This window comes from Triticum aestivum, chromosome 2D (genome assembly GCF_018294505.1).
Source record: "Triticum aestivum cultivar Chinese Spring chromosome 2D, IWGSC CS RefSeq v2.1, whole genome shotgun sequence".
Lineage (NCBI taxonomy): Eukaryota > Viridiplantae > Streptophyta > Magnoliopsida > Poales > Poaceae > Triticum > Triticum aestivum.
This window is the reverse complement of record NC_057799.1, coordinates 2472808-2490492: the sequence shown is the minus strand read 5'-3', so window position 1 is coordinate 2490492 and position 17685 is coordinate 2472808. Positions and strand designations below refer to the sequence as shown.

The following is a 17685-nucleotide window of genomic DNA, read 5'->3' as shown; positions in this document are numbered from 1 at the left end:
CGGAGTGTGTGTGACATGAGTCACCGTGCGCTCCTGCAGGACTCCATGGCCGCTAGCATCAAGGTCGGAGCGTGGTCCGCCAGATGCGCCGTTGTTGTGCCAACTAGCATGGACTTGTTGGGGCACGAGGTTGTCGGGGAAGTTGTTGCCTTGTCCGGTCCCGAGCTTGTCGGTGACGCCACTGCCGCTGTCGTCCGTTGTCGTAGGGTGTGGTTCCCCCTCACCCGGACCTTCATCACCTCTCAGTCGATAGGCCATGAGAACGTCGTTCTCAAGGTGGGGCCTGTCACCAAAGGGACGGTGCCCATGGACGAGCTCCATGCCTCTCATGCGAACTGGGTGGTTGTCGGGGCCGAGGTCACACGAGAGCCATCCTACATGGACTCGATCCTTACCAGGATCATTGACGGCCCACCGTCCACGTCTGCCTACACGAGGTTTGCCGTTTCAAGTGACCCACCCAGCTGCAATAGTGGCACTTGTGTTGAGCTCGACATTGCCGGCATATTGCACAGGCCCGCCCTGTTGCTGACCTGGCTTGCAACTGCGGTTGCCGCCGCCGCTCTGGGCTCGGTCTCCGCCTCTGCCGCGAGCTCTGCTTCACATGGAAGCACCTCCCCCATTGCTAGAAGAGCTGTCGCGATCGTGCTGCTGAAAGTGACTGCTCCTAAGCAAGCAGCAGTTCCAGCGGACGGAGCCGGCCGGCGAGCAGAGCAGCCGGAAGACCACGCGTCCTCGCCCGTCTGCTGTTGGTAGAGAAACAATAAACAACTTTTAAAAAACATAAGCAACTTTTAAAAGAAAATAAAGAACAAAAAACAAAATGAAAAGATTAAAATAAATAAATGAAAACTGGTAGAAGAACAATAGAAGATTTTTTTTCTTAGAAACACCGGGCGTTTCTAAAACCGGAAAACATAGTATTTATCATGCTAATCATAGTATAATTTCTGCCACGTGCATGCCCAACAAAAATGGTGTAGAAATTACAGCGACCACGAAGTTCTGGACAGAAAAGCAAGTAACGCTAACGAAAAAACTAAATAACTGGGTGCTTCCTAAATTAAGCAGCTGCTGGTTTTCCTTTTCCAAAAATCAAGAAGAACCTAGGAAATTGGCATACTCCGTGTCAATAGATTCAGACCGTGAGACTCGTCCAAAACTAGATTCAGCGTGTCATTTGAACGCACGATTTAAGAGATAAAACATTTTAAATAAACGGATCTACAAAAAAAAGAAAAACTCTCAGGTTGCGACAAGTGGCGCGCTGCATGTGCGCCACTTGTTGCGACCTGGGAAGTTGGAGGGTTCTTTGCAACGAGTACTCCGTAATTAGTGATTTCGTCGTGAAATCGATTGGGCAGGAAGGAGTTAATATGGGCTGTGAGAGAGGACGAGGCTTGCCTGTTCCCCTCGGCGTGCTCCCATCTGTGCTCCCCGCCACCCATTTTGCATCTGATGGCCACGCAATTCTCCTCCCCCACGACCTTTTTATCCAGATAAAATGGAACAAAAAAGCCTGTATTCCCGTCCGTCTTCCTCGTCTAACCACCGTATCTCCAGCTCTCCACTTTCTAGTCGCCCGAGACAACGCGGGAAGGCAGCACGGCCTAACGAGCCACCGCCCCGCCGCCCCAATCTCTTCCCACCGCTGTCCCTTCGCTCGAGTACTCCTCCCGCTGCGGAAACCAGGTCTGCGGTGCTGTGCCGCGCCCTGCACCGGAAGAACCACGGCCTCACCATGCGGAGTCCGGCTAACTGCGAGCTCGGTTTTGCTGGCTTTGCCAGGATCGCGGTTCACGATGGTGTCTCCTTCGCCGAGGATTCCTGTTGAGAAGCCGTCTGGCGATGGTGCTGTGCAAGACGTGATGGTGCAGGTGGTGCCATCCATGCCGAGTCCAGTGCAGCCTCTACGGTCGGCGGCGTAGCACGCACAGCGGCCGGCGTCACCTTCGGCATGGAGCGGACGTGAGGGCCTCTAGAGTTTCCCACTCCACGCTTTCAAGCTGATCGGCCAGCGCATGGACACGTACGCCCTCTCCTCCGGCCCCTATGAGCTATGACGGCCAACGTCGTGCAGGACTGGCTTCGGTTGCATCAGTCGACACCAACGACACCGTCGGAGCTGCCCGCACTCGAGGCAGCGCCATCTTACTCGGGATCCAGGGCAATACATGTCGCGCGCCGAGAGTTCATGCGCGTCCGAAACCATTGCTGCAGTCGCTCACCCTGACCATCTCATGTTCGTCGGTGACTCGATGGAAGGTGCTTTTATCTCTATAGGCCTCACGTCTAGAGCTACGCAGTTCACCGAGCTTGAAACTACACCGATTTTAGGTTTTGTAAGAAGCAACACACACGTGCTAAGCTTGCCGTAAGAAGTTGACTGGACTTTAAGAAGCTTGATCGATTGTGTGTGCGTCGCCGGCGGCGAGGCGGACGTTGTGGACAAGGCGCTGAACCTGTGGACCTTCGTGGTGCTCACGTGTGACACCCTGCAGTACATGTGCTCGCCTCTCTGGCGCTGTTGGAGCCTGCTGCCCCCGGTTTTGGCCGTGTGCGCGTGCGCCGCTGCATCGGTGACCAAGCGTGTGCCGGCCTGGAGGGTGGACCTCAAGAAGACGGTGAAGCAAGGCTGAAAGCTGACAAGGTGCTTTTGCGGCGCGACGGCAGCAGGGCTCGTCGGCGAGCTGCGGGGATGAGCCTGCAGGAAAGAGGGCGAGCGTCTCAATTTCCGTATACATAGAATAACTGAATAAGTACGGGAGAGATAAAAATTACAATAATTGTTTGCCTCATTTTTCTGGCTAGAAAAGAGACGGAGAAGCTATGTCCGTTGGTTTAAAAAGAGAGAGCGGGGAGCATGGAGCGGGAGCAGGCAAGCTCCGTCACGACTTCACCGCGCATCCTACTACGCCGACCGCGACGCCGAAACTACATCACGCAGATGCAACAGCTTCGCATACATGCACAGCGACCAAGTCCATGGGCATGCTACGATCGAGCTCCAACCAGATTAGCATCGGCATCGAGCTTCATTGGGACCCGGCTCAACGCGTCTCCAGCTTCATCGACCCGATCTCCAGCATTGGCATCTCATCGACACATCTACTCCAACACACAGAGGTGCAGCCAGCCGAACACATCCACACCGAGCCGGCCTGATGCAACTGCATGGATATCTACACCACCGATCGGTACCTCTGCATCGACCCTGTGTGCTACATCATCGAGGTGTACGACTACATCACACCCAAGAAAAAAAATCTTCGTCGAGCACATCTACAAGAAGCGACCATGACATCCACCGTCCACACGCTAGGCCACTGTGGAAAGAGATGCAAGTCTTCATCGACTTCTCCGGCACGACACGGCATCGACACATCGTCGCCGCGAGGGACGCCTTAAAGCGACATCATCGTTGACATGCCGCTGCAACGTCATTGCCGACACTTCATCGCCAAGGTCTTCATCAACATGGTCTTCACCAACAACTTCGTCAACACACCACCACCGCCTCGTCCACAAGATGGAAATCTAGCATCCTCTGATAGACTTTTTTGCAAGACGCAACCTCGACGACGGCAATGACCGCGTCACGATGATGACATCGACCGTGTCATGCACGACGACATGAATGCATCGACACGGCGTCACTACAGTGATGACCCTAGATGGCCACAAAGTTCTGGCAAAACCGATGTGTGCTCGATGGGCTTCCGCCGGTCTTGGCAAACCGGTAGACTCATCACCGACGCACCCTCTGACATCCGCAAGGCGCATCGTCTACATCTGCAGCTCCGTCATAGCGCATTTTTGTGTGCCTCCGGATTTGTGTAGCTTCATCATTTACGATGAATTCCACATCGACCACGACTAGTTCGACCACGCTACATCACAACCGGCAACCTCGACATCGACCAGGACTACGCCTACAGTAACACATCGGCAATAACTCTAGTCAACATCGTCCGCGTCGTCACTAGCGTCCACTCCATTCCCGCTATGACCGCGGGAGGGAATAGAGGAGAGTCAAGGGAGGCACCAGAAGGGGACACAGTCACCGCCCTAAGTGTCGACCCATCAGAGACGCAGTTGATGATGACGCAGTGGAGAAGACAACGAAAGTGCAAGACTTCAAATTCAGTCGTAATCGTCTGCTTCACTCTCGCTATGACTGAGGGGGAATGTTAGAAGTATATTGTGTTTAAGATAGAGATAGGAGTTAGAGATACAATATATTAAATCATGCATGACTTGCCCTCTACTCCAAGTCTCTCTCCCCCACATGTACTCCCTCGGATTCTTTTTTCTTTGCGCCTAAGACCGAGCTCGCATATACCAAGGAAAAGATCTTTAGGTTAAATCCGGACCAAACTGCCCCTGGTTTGCCATAGATAAAAAAAACTGAGTAATTATGTTCTGCATGCAACCCATTGGCGCAGCAGGTTTTACGCCTCAATTCCTGTGCGCACTAGTCTCTCTGTGTCTCTCTGCATGCGCTTCTCTCCCCCCCCCCCCCCCCCCCCCCCACCCCTCTCTCTCTCTGCAAGGCCTATGCCATGACTGCGACGATGTGGTCCTCGCGGAGCCGCCCGGTGCATCATCCGCCGACGATAGAAAGTAGGTGGCTAGCACAGACGGCACGGCCTCCTGGTTCTTCACATGGAGTACCCAACCAAAACTCGTAAATCTTCTCACAGGGGACATCACTCTGATGCCTCAACTTCCAGAGAATGTCGATGAGAAGACAAAACAGCATTCGCTTTGAGTAGTAGTGTCTCAGAATCCCTGGCTTTAGTCTTTTCTATCTAATAAAATTATACTCTTTGAGTAGTATAAATGGGAAAACAGCATTCACTCAATTAGCATGACATGTTCATTGCAATCAACTTGCACACAGGCTGCTTACTATATGAAAGCTTCTTCATCTGGTACAGTTGCCGAATGGCTCTCATCAAAGATAAAAGTAGTAGTCTTGAGAGAAGTAAACCACCAAATTCAGATCCGCGAAAACCCTCGGCTCCGCAGCTTCTCCTCCAAATCTGAAAAAGCTTCCGTCCCTTGTCATTGGTGTACACCACACCGCCATGGTGGTAACGGATCACGGCCACACTGAAAGCGCACGGCATCAACAGCATCAACATCCCTTGAAAACAACTTCGTCCATGCTCAGCAAAGGGCCAAGTTTCTTTCCTTTCAGATCAACGTGAGCAGAGCATTCCCATCCATGTTCAGCAGGGCATAGCTCTTCCTGTGCAAAATATCTATCATTCCTCAGATGCCGCCACCAACGCCACCACACAGTAAGAGGAGATTTTGGGTATGTAGCTGCAATCTATATCTATAGAAGCCAGCCAGTAAGAGGAGATTTTGGGTGTGCTGCAACACATATTTCATCTTTTAATCAGGTAAAACCCACACTCCCCGTCTGAAACAACATCACTTTTAATCAGGTGCACCGAGCTGAGGTTCAACCACTACTTTCCCAACAACAAAAACTTAAGTCGTTTGTTCCTTTAATCAAGTCTTCAAGAGCTTTTGACAAAATGTAAACACAAGTAGCTACAAGCCTACAAGAGAAACACAATAACACGTGAAAAGCAAGCAATCAGAAATTAGGAATGCAGGAACAGCTGGTACTGATAGGAACATAGCAGTATGTTTAAAAAAATGATCACCTAAATATCTGTAGCTTGACCCAAAGTCTTATTTATTCCATACTGATGCTGTACTGACATTTTGATTGTGACAATCAAAATAGGCACGTCTTGATGAATGACAATAACCCAAATTTAAATGCAAAAGATGAAGCCCATAAGATCAAAAGAACACCTGCACAAAGAACCAAACCATATTTTTTATCACAGGTTATGTTAGTAATGAGTAGTAATAAGCCCTGCTTCGGTACACCTCTACCCCAAAAAGGTATAACGGGCAATATGTACCTTTGCCAGAACGTACCCACTTTCGTATGTTGGACCGGCAGAACGTATACGCCATATCCAGTTTGGCTACCCTACCCGCCGGGCCCTCACAGAAAAAGGAAAAGAAAAGAAAACCGTTGGACCCTCCCGATCCACAACCGTTGTCGCGACTCTGACCAGTGGCCATCTCCAGTCGTCGCCGACCCCGCTTGGACCCCGCTCGTGAGTCGACGTTGGTGTTGGGCTCATCGGCATCATTGGACGCTGCGCCGTCCACGCCCCCTCCTCGCACACGGCACCGTTGTCGTCACCCTCCTTGCAATTGGCAGCGCCAAGCATGCCGTCATCAGCGCTCCTCCCGCATGCGTCGCCGCCCCTCGTAGAAGACCTTCCAACCAGCGACGCACTTCCGCCTCCCCCACACTGCTAACCAAGACAAGGACGATGTCGACGCCCGGCCTGCGTTGGATCAACATAAGGTTTGCTCTTGCCATACTAGTTATTTTTTGCACATTGAAATGGTGCGAAAAATGATTCACTGCTTTGTTGCTATACTTGAACCATTTGACAGTGCCTTTGTGCATATTGAAATGGTGCGGAAAAAATTCATGTGAACCGTGAATGCTATCATCTGCTTTGCTTCTGTACATGTTTTTTGTGTGCATTACACAACACCATTGATTTCGCATTTGAATTGAATATGTCCCTGATGATGTTGTGTAGTGTTCGGATTAAGCATGAACTCCAATTGAAGGTGCTTGGATAGACCATGAAACTGGATATGCCGGCGATGAATCTTGTAGCGAGAATAGATCTTGGTCGTCATATGAAACCCTACCTCCCGGGACAACCATATCAGTGAGGATGGAGCCGACAGTGCTAAGTGACGTGTAAGTTGTCAATTTTTTTATGACAAGCGACAACATGAGAACTTACATGTCTTACTTCTAAAATTCTATAGGTAGATGTCGCTGTTGACAATGAGCACAATGACTTCGAGGAATCTTATGCTGATGTCAAGTACGTTGAAAAAAAATTACGGCAAGGAATGATATAACAACTGAGTGACGACAACTTACATGTCTTTAAGTCTAATTTTGTAGGTGGATGATCATGGTGATGATGATAAATTAGACATGGACATTGGGCATGATGAATATTAGCAAGAGACACTGGGTAGACATTGAGAGGTAATGGCAATGCCATTTGGTTTAGAAGCGGAGGCGTACGTATTCTACAACAACTATGTGAAGGAACATGGCTTCAACATAAGAAGTGATAGGGTGAAGGGAGGAAAAGGTGCTTTGGGAATTATACGCTCGAGGAGATTTGTTTGTTCCAAGGCTAGGAAATGGCGGAGCAAGTTTTTAACCATGGATGGCCACAGCCGTAGTCTAACACCGGAGACTCGGTGCTACTGCGATGCTCATTTCACTGTGAAGTTTGATAGATCTTGTGTAGTTTGGTTTGTTGGGCGTTTCCTCAATGGTCACAACTATGTTAGCAGTTACTTCACACGAGACTCGTGACAAATTATGCGTGACTGAAACACCACTCATAATACTCACCTCCGCTCTTTGTTGGGACAATAACTATGGAGATGCTCTTACACGATGGTGCTACACTACCTTGTGTCTCTGCTTGCATGCCATCAAGCATTTTCTAACGCTGTTGCCGAGGAGCTAAGCGCGGAGTACTATTTACGTAACTGATTTCTAGGTGTTTTTATTGTAGATGCTAGCTGTCACCGATAGAGGCCCTACTTGTTCTGGAAGAACTTACCTACCGGATTATATTCTGCATTTTTCCCAGGATCTACAAGTTTCATTAATTGAAAATACCAACGAACAAACTTCTGAGCTAAACACTTTGTCTGCAGATATGCCGATCACACCGAAGGAGGGGAAGACTCTGGACGAGTATTGTGCACCATACATGGGCTCAAGATCTCCATGGTTTATTCGACTAATTTTTCTGCTTCTGAGTATTTTGATTTTCGTGTAGAATAGATAGAACAGAATAGATCCCCGCAGAAAAAAAAAGATAGAATGGAATAGATAAATTGTAGATATATAAAATTCAAAGCTGGTGGGTTGGGTCAGGATCGACGTGGAATGGAAGAAGTCGTACGCGCGAAGATGATTACAAATATCCAATTGGCACAAATAAAATGCACGCATCAGTAGAGTACACGTACATTCAATGGAACGGAGCCTTTATTTAATGTATGTATGCTTACATGGTGAACGATTACAATAATTGTGATAATAAAGATAGCACATGGAGCTTGGCAGCTGGCAAAGCGATGCTAGCTATTTCTGGAACGTGAGGATGCCCAAGCACATGGACCCGTCGCTCTGCTTGTGCCAGGGGCACTCCTGCTTCTTCTCGGCACCGTCGTCGGCGTAGACCAGCGTGACCGGCGGGTACAGGTCCGTCGTGCACAGCGGGCCGAATTGACGGTGGAGCTCCTTGGCCGTACTGAACTCATCCTTGAGTAGCCCGAACGCCTTCTCGTTGAGGAACGGGAAAGGAAAGGCCGTGACGATCAGGATCACACCGTGCTGGCCGTCCTCAAGCTTGTGATCGCCGACTATTATGCCGGTGACCCTGGAGTACTGGATGCTGCGGCCTTGCGCGTCCTTATCATGAAACTTAATGCCTTTCTCGACACCGTCTTTGGCTGCATCTACAATTTCCTTCAGCTTTTTCATCGACTTGAGGTTTTCTTTGGTCCAGCCATCCACCTTAGGAAGGTGCTGAGCAATGGCTTTGGGATTGAATAATGCGGCAGAGACCGCATGCGTCGAGTGAAGGGAGACGGCCATGGTAAGCACCGCGACGAGGAAGCTAACACTCTTCACCATTGGACCAATACTGATCAACAAGCTAGTGAGGTCTAGCCGAGTGTTGTACGCGCGCGCGCGCGTGTGCGGGGGGCTGTGTGTAGTAGGAGTATAGACGGGTCCTCTCCTCTCTATATATAGGCCAGGCCGCGGCGGGTTGACACACGGTTTTCAAGTTTCAACCACCATTCGTGTGGGCTATGCCGCCATATACGTACATGGATGGGGCAAAGAGTTTTTCTTGCTTGCGCTTAGAGCCTTTCTTCCTCAATCATGTGGTCACAAGAATAAGGCTGATCATATTGGGGAGTACCTTAGACTTAGACTAGTAACATGCATACGGGTAGTAACATATGTATGATATCATGCAAGCCTTCATTTATTTAGAAGTAGACTCATTTTTTTCTTGGGGTGCGCTATGTTACGGTAACATATTATTTTACCGCAAGTGAATTTGTCTCAGGTTGTGTTATGTTACTAGCTAAGTTACTTCCACTGTGATGTGTGTGCATGCACGTTATTGAAACTAGTTATGACATGTGAACAAGCCTCGATATTCTCCAACGTCGCCGAGTCGTAAGCCGCTTAAGTAAATTATATGCACAACTTTTCATGAGCGCATTTTTTCTTGTAGACTAGCTTTGTATATAGCGGTTGCATTATTGTTGAGATCAACTTTTACATTGTTTGCACTGCCTTGGCAAACAATTGAGTACAGTTGGTGCTCGTCAATACAATCAAGATAGGTTCGTTTGTCCAAACACTAGTTTGTGATTACTACATGATGAGAACAATGGAAATATTATCCCGATTCTCAATCCTATTCACCTCTCTTGACCAGTAATATGTACGCCAACTACTGATTCCTAAATATGTTCAAGAAAATGATTACGTGTGCATATAGTCTCCAATGTGACTTTTTGACCATTAAGTTTATATACCTAGCTCATTATAGAGTCTTTGTATTATGACTCCATTCTGTTCTATGAAAAAACTTATGACACAAATTCAAAGTGTTATATGTGAATTAGCACATTCGAACAATGTTTTATTAATCAGTAATCGAAGATGTGTAGAAGAATAATTTGGCCCCTCATGACCAGGGATGAATTAATGCAGGTAGCTAGCCCTGGCATAGGAATACAATGTCCTGGAGGTGGCAGAGACAAGATAGGTAAGGTTTTGGTTTTTCTTGTTTGATGATGAAAACTACTCACCGTTGGAGTACGTAGTAATGTGCAGCAGTGCATATGATTATGGAGCTTGAGTCGCACATAACCACCAAACACCACATATTCTCACCGTTAGAGTAGAAAATTAGAGAAGAATTAATTAAGGGGAGGCAGGGCCTAGTTGGACAAGTGGTCTACTAGTGGCACTTAGGGACCGAGTCCATATTCTTGATCTACTGGGTGGCACCTAATAATTGGAATCAACGTCAGAGTTGGACAAGTTTATTGTCTTCCATATGATGAGGTAGGTTGTCTAACGTGCTGGAGGGATTGTTCGTGGAAAGAGCCAAAGTGTTGATTCGTGGAGGTGAGGTCATCTCATCTACGTACATAGACCATTACTTGCTGACGTAATCTGGGGCACAAACCAGGAAAGTGATGGGCCCTCGAAAATGAAGAAACATGGCATGTTCATATTGTAATCCGGGGCACAGACCAGATATTTCATCAAAAACCAAAAAACATGGCGTAGTGAGTTCAGAGAACCTCGTTGTGCTATCTTTTTCTTTTCGTGAATACGCAAGCTACGTATCATTTCATTGATAGATAGAATAGCAGGAGTAACATGATGATAGATGCATGACGCGTTCACCGGAGGGCGAGGATGCACCTACAATGAGCAGAAGAACCTCGGAGGTGCTGAGCCCCATGAGCAAACTTGTAGACACCTAATACGGTGGTTCCAACTGGGAGATTGCCGCCAATTCCCTAGCTCATTGTGCTATCTGGTGGGCAACCTTGTTGAGTTCTGCTATCTGTCGAGAAAACATGGCAGGTAGCATCCACACCATTGAGTTTTTCTATCTGGCGAGTAACCTTTGTTGCTACTTCTCCATTTCTTCTTCACCAGAATAAACTACTCTTCTCCATTTCTTCTTCAGCTGGTGAAGGGTGGCTTGGCTCTCTGTGGTAATGGGCGGGCAGTCGTTGGTGGCCTCGCGTTGAGCTGCATCGGCCGCCATGGTGAGGCGACACGGGGTGTGTCCCGTGGGGACTTCTTAGGAGGGATGGGAGGCCCCGATGTCGGGCCACCCGTCGCCGGTGCGGGGGTGCACCGGTCCAAATGCGCCTGCTCCTCCTCCCCATTTCCTCGGCCGTGTGCCTTCTGGCGAGCTCTGTCGATGTTCGAGGAAGGACGGTTGCTGGCTGCTCCATCGGTTGGGGTCTGCCAATCAGGCCAAAGTCAAGGACTTTGGGTGTTCACGAAGGTGCTTGGATATAGGGCAGCCGCCCTGGCGGTGGGAGACACAATATTCATGGGCGGAGCGCACGTCTTGGGTGCAGTCGGGCAGCCATGGTCACGCGGGGTGGCATGGTTGGTAATGTTTGGTCTAGCATGGTCGTTTGGCAGAGGGAAGGTTAACACCATAGTGCATAACTTGCCCGGTTCTTTCCGGTCGATGGTGGCGGCGGCGGCGGGCGCCGTTTTCCTTCATGAAGGCTCCGTCGTGGTGTTCCCTTCTTCACATTGCTCTAGATGAAAACTTGATCGGGATTGGGTGGTGGTAACAATTCAGTCGTGCCCTTCTTGAAGGCACCGCCTTGGAGTCCATGCTCCGTCATTGTCTCGCTTCACATCTTCTCGGTGGCTAGTTCTCAGGAGCTCCTCGTTGGCCCCAAGTGGTTCTTTTTGGCTCATCTATAGTTTTCTTGGCGGTCGATTGGGTAGTGTTGCGGTGCATCGGTATCCTTGTATCTTGTCTTGGGTGTGTGTGTTGTGTTTGTCGGTGGCGTGTTGTATCCGGGTTTGTATCTCTGGTCGTTGCTTTATATATAAAGCAGAGTGAAAGCCTTTTTCAATAAATATATTTTAGGGAAATGATCCAAATCATCAGACTGATAACGACGCGAGCGTCCGTCACCTTTGTGGCCGTCAGATCTTATTTTAATCAGATGGCTCAGGAGCAACGTATTACCTAAACTAAGTCTTGCAACTAAGTAGTTATTGCAATCTCGCCACCGCAACAACCGGTGTGTTGCGGGATCTGGATCCCCTTGAGAGCAATCACCTACCGTGCTGCTCTTGAGCTCCCAGTCAAGCTACAACCTCTGCGCACTGCTCTGACCGCCGCCTCTAGCAAACACGCCAACGAGGCCGCCGACAAGCACGGCCGCCACCGCCTGCAAGCACACTGGCGAGGCTGCCAATAAGCATGTTGACGAGGCTACCGCAAGCACCAGCGGGCACCACCCGCGTTCCTCACGAGCAGTCCCCACCACACTGCTCCAACCACCGCCATCGGGGCTCGCTGGAAAATGATTCTGCACTTGCTGGTTGCGATATATGTGTTGTATAAGAGTTGTCTTCCCCATTCCCCCTGGACCCACTACCGGCAGCACAGTTAGACCCTTGTCATAGTATTGACCCTTGGTGATATCATGTATGATGCTATTCATGACATGGTCCCTTCCATACAGTTTTGGCTCATCAATTCTACTTTTGGTGATAGGACGACTCAGGGCAATGTCTGGGACAGTTCTAGGGCCACAATGTATCAGAATCTTGCTAACCTCATTGCGCATAAGTTGCAATTTCTCTACAATGTCCTTCATCCTTTGAGAGAAATAAACCCTATTAAACTCAAGCTTTGGTGTTTCTTGCACATTGCCACAGTCATCATCACTATCATAGTCATCATCACGAACATGTGGATGCGGGGAAGATGAGCAAGTGAGGAGTTTACCGATCTTGGGCATGCATCCGCTAAGCTCCTGATTGGTGTCTGGGGCCGAGGAGTCGCTGTGTGACCTCTGCCGATGCTTAGCACAGTTGACCAGTTTGCCAAAAGCTTTGGCGGTGTGGCGAGCATTGAAGGCAAGGTTGTGGAAGCAACCCTTGTCGTGCTCGCCTGCAGCATCGTGGGTGCCGTGGAGCTCATCGTGGATGCGGAAGTAGTCGAGCTCATCTAGCAAGTCTTCAGCATTTTGCGCCGAGTCACGCAGCTTCTGCAACAACATCTCCATGGCCGGCCCGCCGAGCTCCTTACGGCCAGCTTGTTCGAGCGTGGCCTTCACCAGCATTAGTTCCATGCTGAGGGCCTCGATGTTGAAACCGAAGTTCCTGGTGGCCGCCCATGCCTCCAGCACCCCATCCGCAACAGGGGCTAGCGCCTTGCCCACCACCCATTGCGCCGCACTGAGGGCCGCGTACATCCTCCCCCTGATGCAGAGATGGATGACCTACAACGATTCAGGAACCAAAGGGAATCCAGTCATTCGTGGATATATGCATGAATTGGTTTGCCGTCACCAATCCTGGTGGAGAAGGATAGTAGTACTTGTATAGCCTATCTGCAAATTAAAGGAGAGGAGTAGGTACTTACGATGTGCACACGTGCACGAGTTGCTGGTTTGCCAGTGACGGACGCCGCCTGCCTTCGTGCTTGCCTGCTGTGGAGGTCTAGCTAGTTGCAAAAGGGAGGGTTAAGCCGTTGAGAGAGAGAGAGCGAGAGAGAACTGATATTGATATACAATCTCTCTAACCTGTAAGCTGGGTAAACACGGAGTCTTAGTCTCCTCTGTTGCAAGCCAAAAAGGAATTGAAAGTGGTGTGGGTGGATGACAGCTCAAAAGATGGCAAGATAAGATGCCATACCATTCACACTGAGATATCACAACTTCTCCAGCCACACAAAAAAGAGAATACGGTGCTGTAGAAAAAGGCTCTAAAAATGAGGAAGAATATGATACTATGAGAATTGTGCCGGTGGGTCACAAAAGTATTTGGCAGCACTTGATAATTAATCAGCGATCAAACAAAACTAATTAACGTGCTACAACTGCTTGCTTGCAAAGCACAAGTGTGAGGCGTAAGCACTTCCAAATGTACTGCCAAGGGTGGAGTCGTTGCAGGAACACCTTGTTTGGTGTTTGGGCTTGTTTGGAGTTTCAGAGACACGAGAAACAAATGCGTGCATTCTTTGGAGTTTCGGCTGGAGCCTAAAGGTGAAAGGGCAGCAAGGCATCAGTGCTTGTCCTTGTGGGGCAGGAGCTTGGAACAAGATTAGAAGAACCGGTGCCTTTCACGTAATAACGGAATAATGGAAGGAGAAAAAGAAAAGAAAAGGGATCAATGCTGCTACAGACTAAGAAAGTATCTTTCCACCATTATTTCTTCCTTTAGTACCCTGTTCAACTTAGATCAAGGCTAGAGATGGCACCCTGCTATACTAGTGCTCAAGCCAGCACTCTTTTTTTTTCCTTTTTTGTGCCTGGAACGAGGAAGTGCGTTGACACAGCCAAGTTGAGCGCCCGGAGGGTGGCGCTGAGCAAGGGTCAGATTTGGTTCGATTTTTAGAGTAAGGTTATTTTGAACTTTCAAACAAGGGTTAGCTTTGTCAATTCTCACACACACGCCATCAAGGAGTGGTAGGTCTGCAATGATTTCATGCAAATGAAATCAACAGGATTGTACACACACAGACTAAACGGGAGATATGACAGAAAGCTTGACCATTTATTTGTTTCTGGAATTATTTTATGTCGAGATGAACAGTATAGATAACTAACATTTGCAAACATAAGCCAGTGAATCACTGGCATATATAACTGACCTAATGGAAGAACAATAGCCAGAAATAGGTAGAGAGATCTTTATCTTTAAAAAAAAGAGAGGAGTTCCAATTGCCAACCCAAGTTGAAAATCAATTGCCTGGCAAACACACATGTAGCATGATGGATGATGGATGAACTAACCGAGAAGCCGGCACCTCAATTGCATGCTATTTTACTAACACATGAATCTCTAGCTAGTTACTGTGAAATAATTAGAATGAAAACAAAATCATTCTTGCCTGACCGAGAGCTTGTATGGGAAGGCCTTTCCAACACGAAATGTAGGCGGTCATCAACAGTTACTGAAAAATGGAAGCAATAAGCACTTTCATCAATAAAGAAACAGCTGTTCATCATCAGATGACATAACGGCATCCTGGATAGAAGGTGTTGCGTAGCACACTCCAGGTGCCTGGCCGCCTTGAGAAATGCTTTGACGGAAACTCATTTGTTCTCTGAAAAGTATATGGAATTCAGGAAATGCACTTGTATAAAATATTCAGAACTGCAGCCCGATCAGCTTGTGATTCTGGAAACTTCAACAGTGGGAATTAAGGAGCTTATGGCACACAGCTCGATGAGCTTGTGATTCAGACCAAGAGACGTCTTTGGGAGGAGCATTGGATTTGCTACAGGTAACACCTCATACCAAGCACTAGGTGATAGAATCTGTGTTACACATAGACACAGGCTTTAATTTGTCGTGGTCACCAGAGCAGCAGGACTCTGATTGTGTGTTCAAATTAATGTGCTGCAGACCTCCTTCATTTTACACAGTTTGCTTGCAAGAATAGATCCATGGACATATAAAAAGATAGATGTCGTGCTCACATTTACATGTAGCTGGTGCGTTTAGTAGTAAGAAGAATGTATTGAGCTCAGCTCGCCGGTTGTTGTTATCACTGTCTGGCAATGAGAGTGGGTGTGCTTTGGCATGTATGTGTCTCCGTTGGGGTTGTTGGTTGGTCACTAGACTAGAGTGCTGCAGAGTGTGTGCAGCAGCACTCCACTAGTTTGTGATGAACACAACCAGAGCATTAAGCAAGCAAGCAAACTTAACTCTACTAGAGGAGGAAGAAGGTGTTTGCCTGTGTGCCTAATTGCGGGATCCAGCCGGCCAGCCGTACTATCTAGTAATTCAGAGCGTAGGGTCCACTCCAGGAGTATCTGGATCTTCTTCAGAAAGATGCTTTGATGCATTTTGATTGACTGCGCCAGTGTTGGTTTTTGAGATCATTAAACAAAAGAGCAAGGCAGACGATGTATACTCCTTGGCTACTGCAATGTAATCGCCGGTCAGTGTTTATTGGATGAAGACAACAGCCAAGACCCCAAACCCAAAGCAGCGCGAGAAACGAACGTCACGGGAATAAACACAAACACATGGCGGGCGGGCGGGCGGGCGGGTGGACGAAAGCTGACCTGACCTGACCCGGTGGCGGTGGCTCCAGCTGAACGGGAGAGAGGTCAGGCCGGCCGCTAGCAGCTGGAAGACGACGCGTCCTCGTCCTTGCCCGCCGTCCCACAGGTGTCTCCTCGCCGTCGCCGTCGCCGCCGTCTGTTGGACTCGTCGGAAGCAGAGCAGCAGGGAGGAAGGAAAGGAATGGTGGCCCACTTCGGTGCTGTAGGATGTGTTTGGTTCAGAGGCTATCCCTCGGGGGACAGGGATATCCCCTTTTTAAATGGTTGCCACCCGTTTGGTTTGAGGGATAGAAGGGATAAGGATAGCCATTATTCCTGGAATATTCCCTAAAACGGGGGATGTGCGGAGCCGCCGAAATCTCGCGGGCGAAGCCAGCCACCCTTCTCGTCTCACGCCCGAAGCGTTTTTCTCTCGCTCTCACCCCTCTCTGGAACAGAAAACACTCCTGGAAACATTATCCTCTCGATTCGCTGGTGAGCGACCACGCTGGTGAATCGTACAAGTGGAATGGTCGAGCCATGAGCGGCGGCGGCGGCCGCGCTGCCATGGTCGGACCCAGATAGGCACACGCCTGCGGCCCCCACCCGTGCCCCGCCAAATGGGAGCGCGCCGCCGGTGACTTACGATGCAGAGTGGCGGCGGCGGCGGCTTCAGTGCCTCTGTCTTTGGGTACGTGATGCCGGTTTTATTCGATCTTTGGGTACGTGATGCTGGTTTTATTCGATCTTGATATGCGCCTCTGTTCTCGATCTGTTTCTGGTGGGCGCAACAACTTCGATTTGATCTGGCGGGTGGCACCAGTTGCATCAGGAGAAAATGAGGAGAGAAAGTGGTACGAGCAGGAGATGGCTGATGAGCTCAAGCTCTTCTACACGTTCAACTAGTAAACCTCAATTTGTACAGGGCATTCGTGTACCAATTTGCATTCTCTGCTCTGAATGTGCACTGTTCTTTCTGTCATCTGATAGGTTCTGAGAATCGGCGAAGATGCAGACCACAGATGGATCAGTTCACCTATCACCAGTACTTGATACAAAGATTGTTGTGGTTGTGCACTAGTGTCTTCGATATGGAATTATTCGATTAAAATAATGCATGGTCATCGCAGGAATTTTTTAGTTATCACCACAACGTATCCATCCCTCAGTCTCTCAAACCAAACACTTAAAATGGCTATCTCTAACCATCCCACCCAACCAAACAAAAAAAGGGTTATCCCTAGCCAGGTGGTTGGGGATACCCTCAACCACCCAAACTTATCCCGGGAACCAAACACATCCGTAGTTGCTGCAGGGCCGCCGGGTACATACATGGCCCCGCCCGGGTGGCCTCTATTTTGTTTATTTATGCGTCACAACGTAAATTATGTTTAGGATCTCTAAAAAAACGTCAATTATGTTTATGTGAAAAAACCCATCATTTTTTTAGAAACTTTTGTGAACATTCTTTAAAAAAGAACATTTGAAAGAAACCATTACCTTTTTAAAGATGCGAACATTTTTCTATAAATATGAACTTTTTTAAAAAAATGAACATTTTCTAATAATTTCATGAGCATCTTCTAGAATTATGGACATTTAAATAGCATGAACAATTTTTAAAAGAAAATAAATACCAAAAATGCAAATATAAAAAATTAAACTTGTAGAGAAACAATAGAAGAATTTTTTTTTTGAAAAACCGGGCGGGAAGAACCTTCTAGA

General features: G+C 48.5%; 1 protein-coding gene and 1 long non-coding RNA gene across 6 annotated transcripts; one reads left to right on the top strand and one right to left on the bottom strand.

Moving 5' to 3' along the window:
• Positions 1-8942: 8942 nt before the first annotated feature.
• Positions 8943-16181, bottom strand: LOC123050936 (uncharacterized). 5 transcript variants are annotated; one of them, XM_044473655.1, is made up of 3 exons: positions 13489-16181; positions 13329-13409; positions 8943-13185 (listed from the first exon to the last, which is right to left on the bottom strand). In XM_044473655.1, exon 3 carries the CDS (start codon positions 13156-13158, stop codon positions 12046-12048), a length of 1113 nt encoding a protein of 370 aa, XP_044329590.1. In that variant the 5' UTR covers positions 13159-13185; positions 13329-13409; positions 13489-16181; the 3' UTR covers positions 8943-12045. The 5 variants fall into 5 exon arrangements, with proteins under 5 accessions (XP_044329590.1, XP_044329589.1, XP_044329591.1 ...); XM_044473654.1 differs by having other exon boundaries at positions 13329-13405; XM_044473656.1 differs by having other exon boundaries at positions 13329-14861; positions 15982-16181.
• A 10-nt stretch (positions 16182-16191) lies between these two features.
• Positions 16192-17222, top strand: LOC123050938 (uncharacterized). Its single transcript, XR_006423869.1, has 2 exons — positions 16192-16865; positions 16951-17222. It is a non-coding gene; the product is annotated as an uncharacterized lncRNA (long non-coding RNA).
• Positions 17223-17685: the final 463 nt, after the last annotated feature.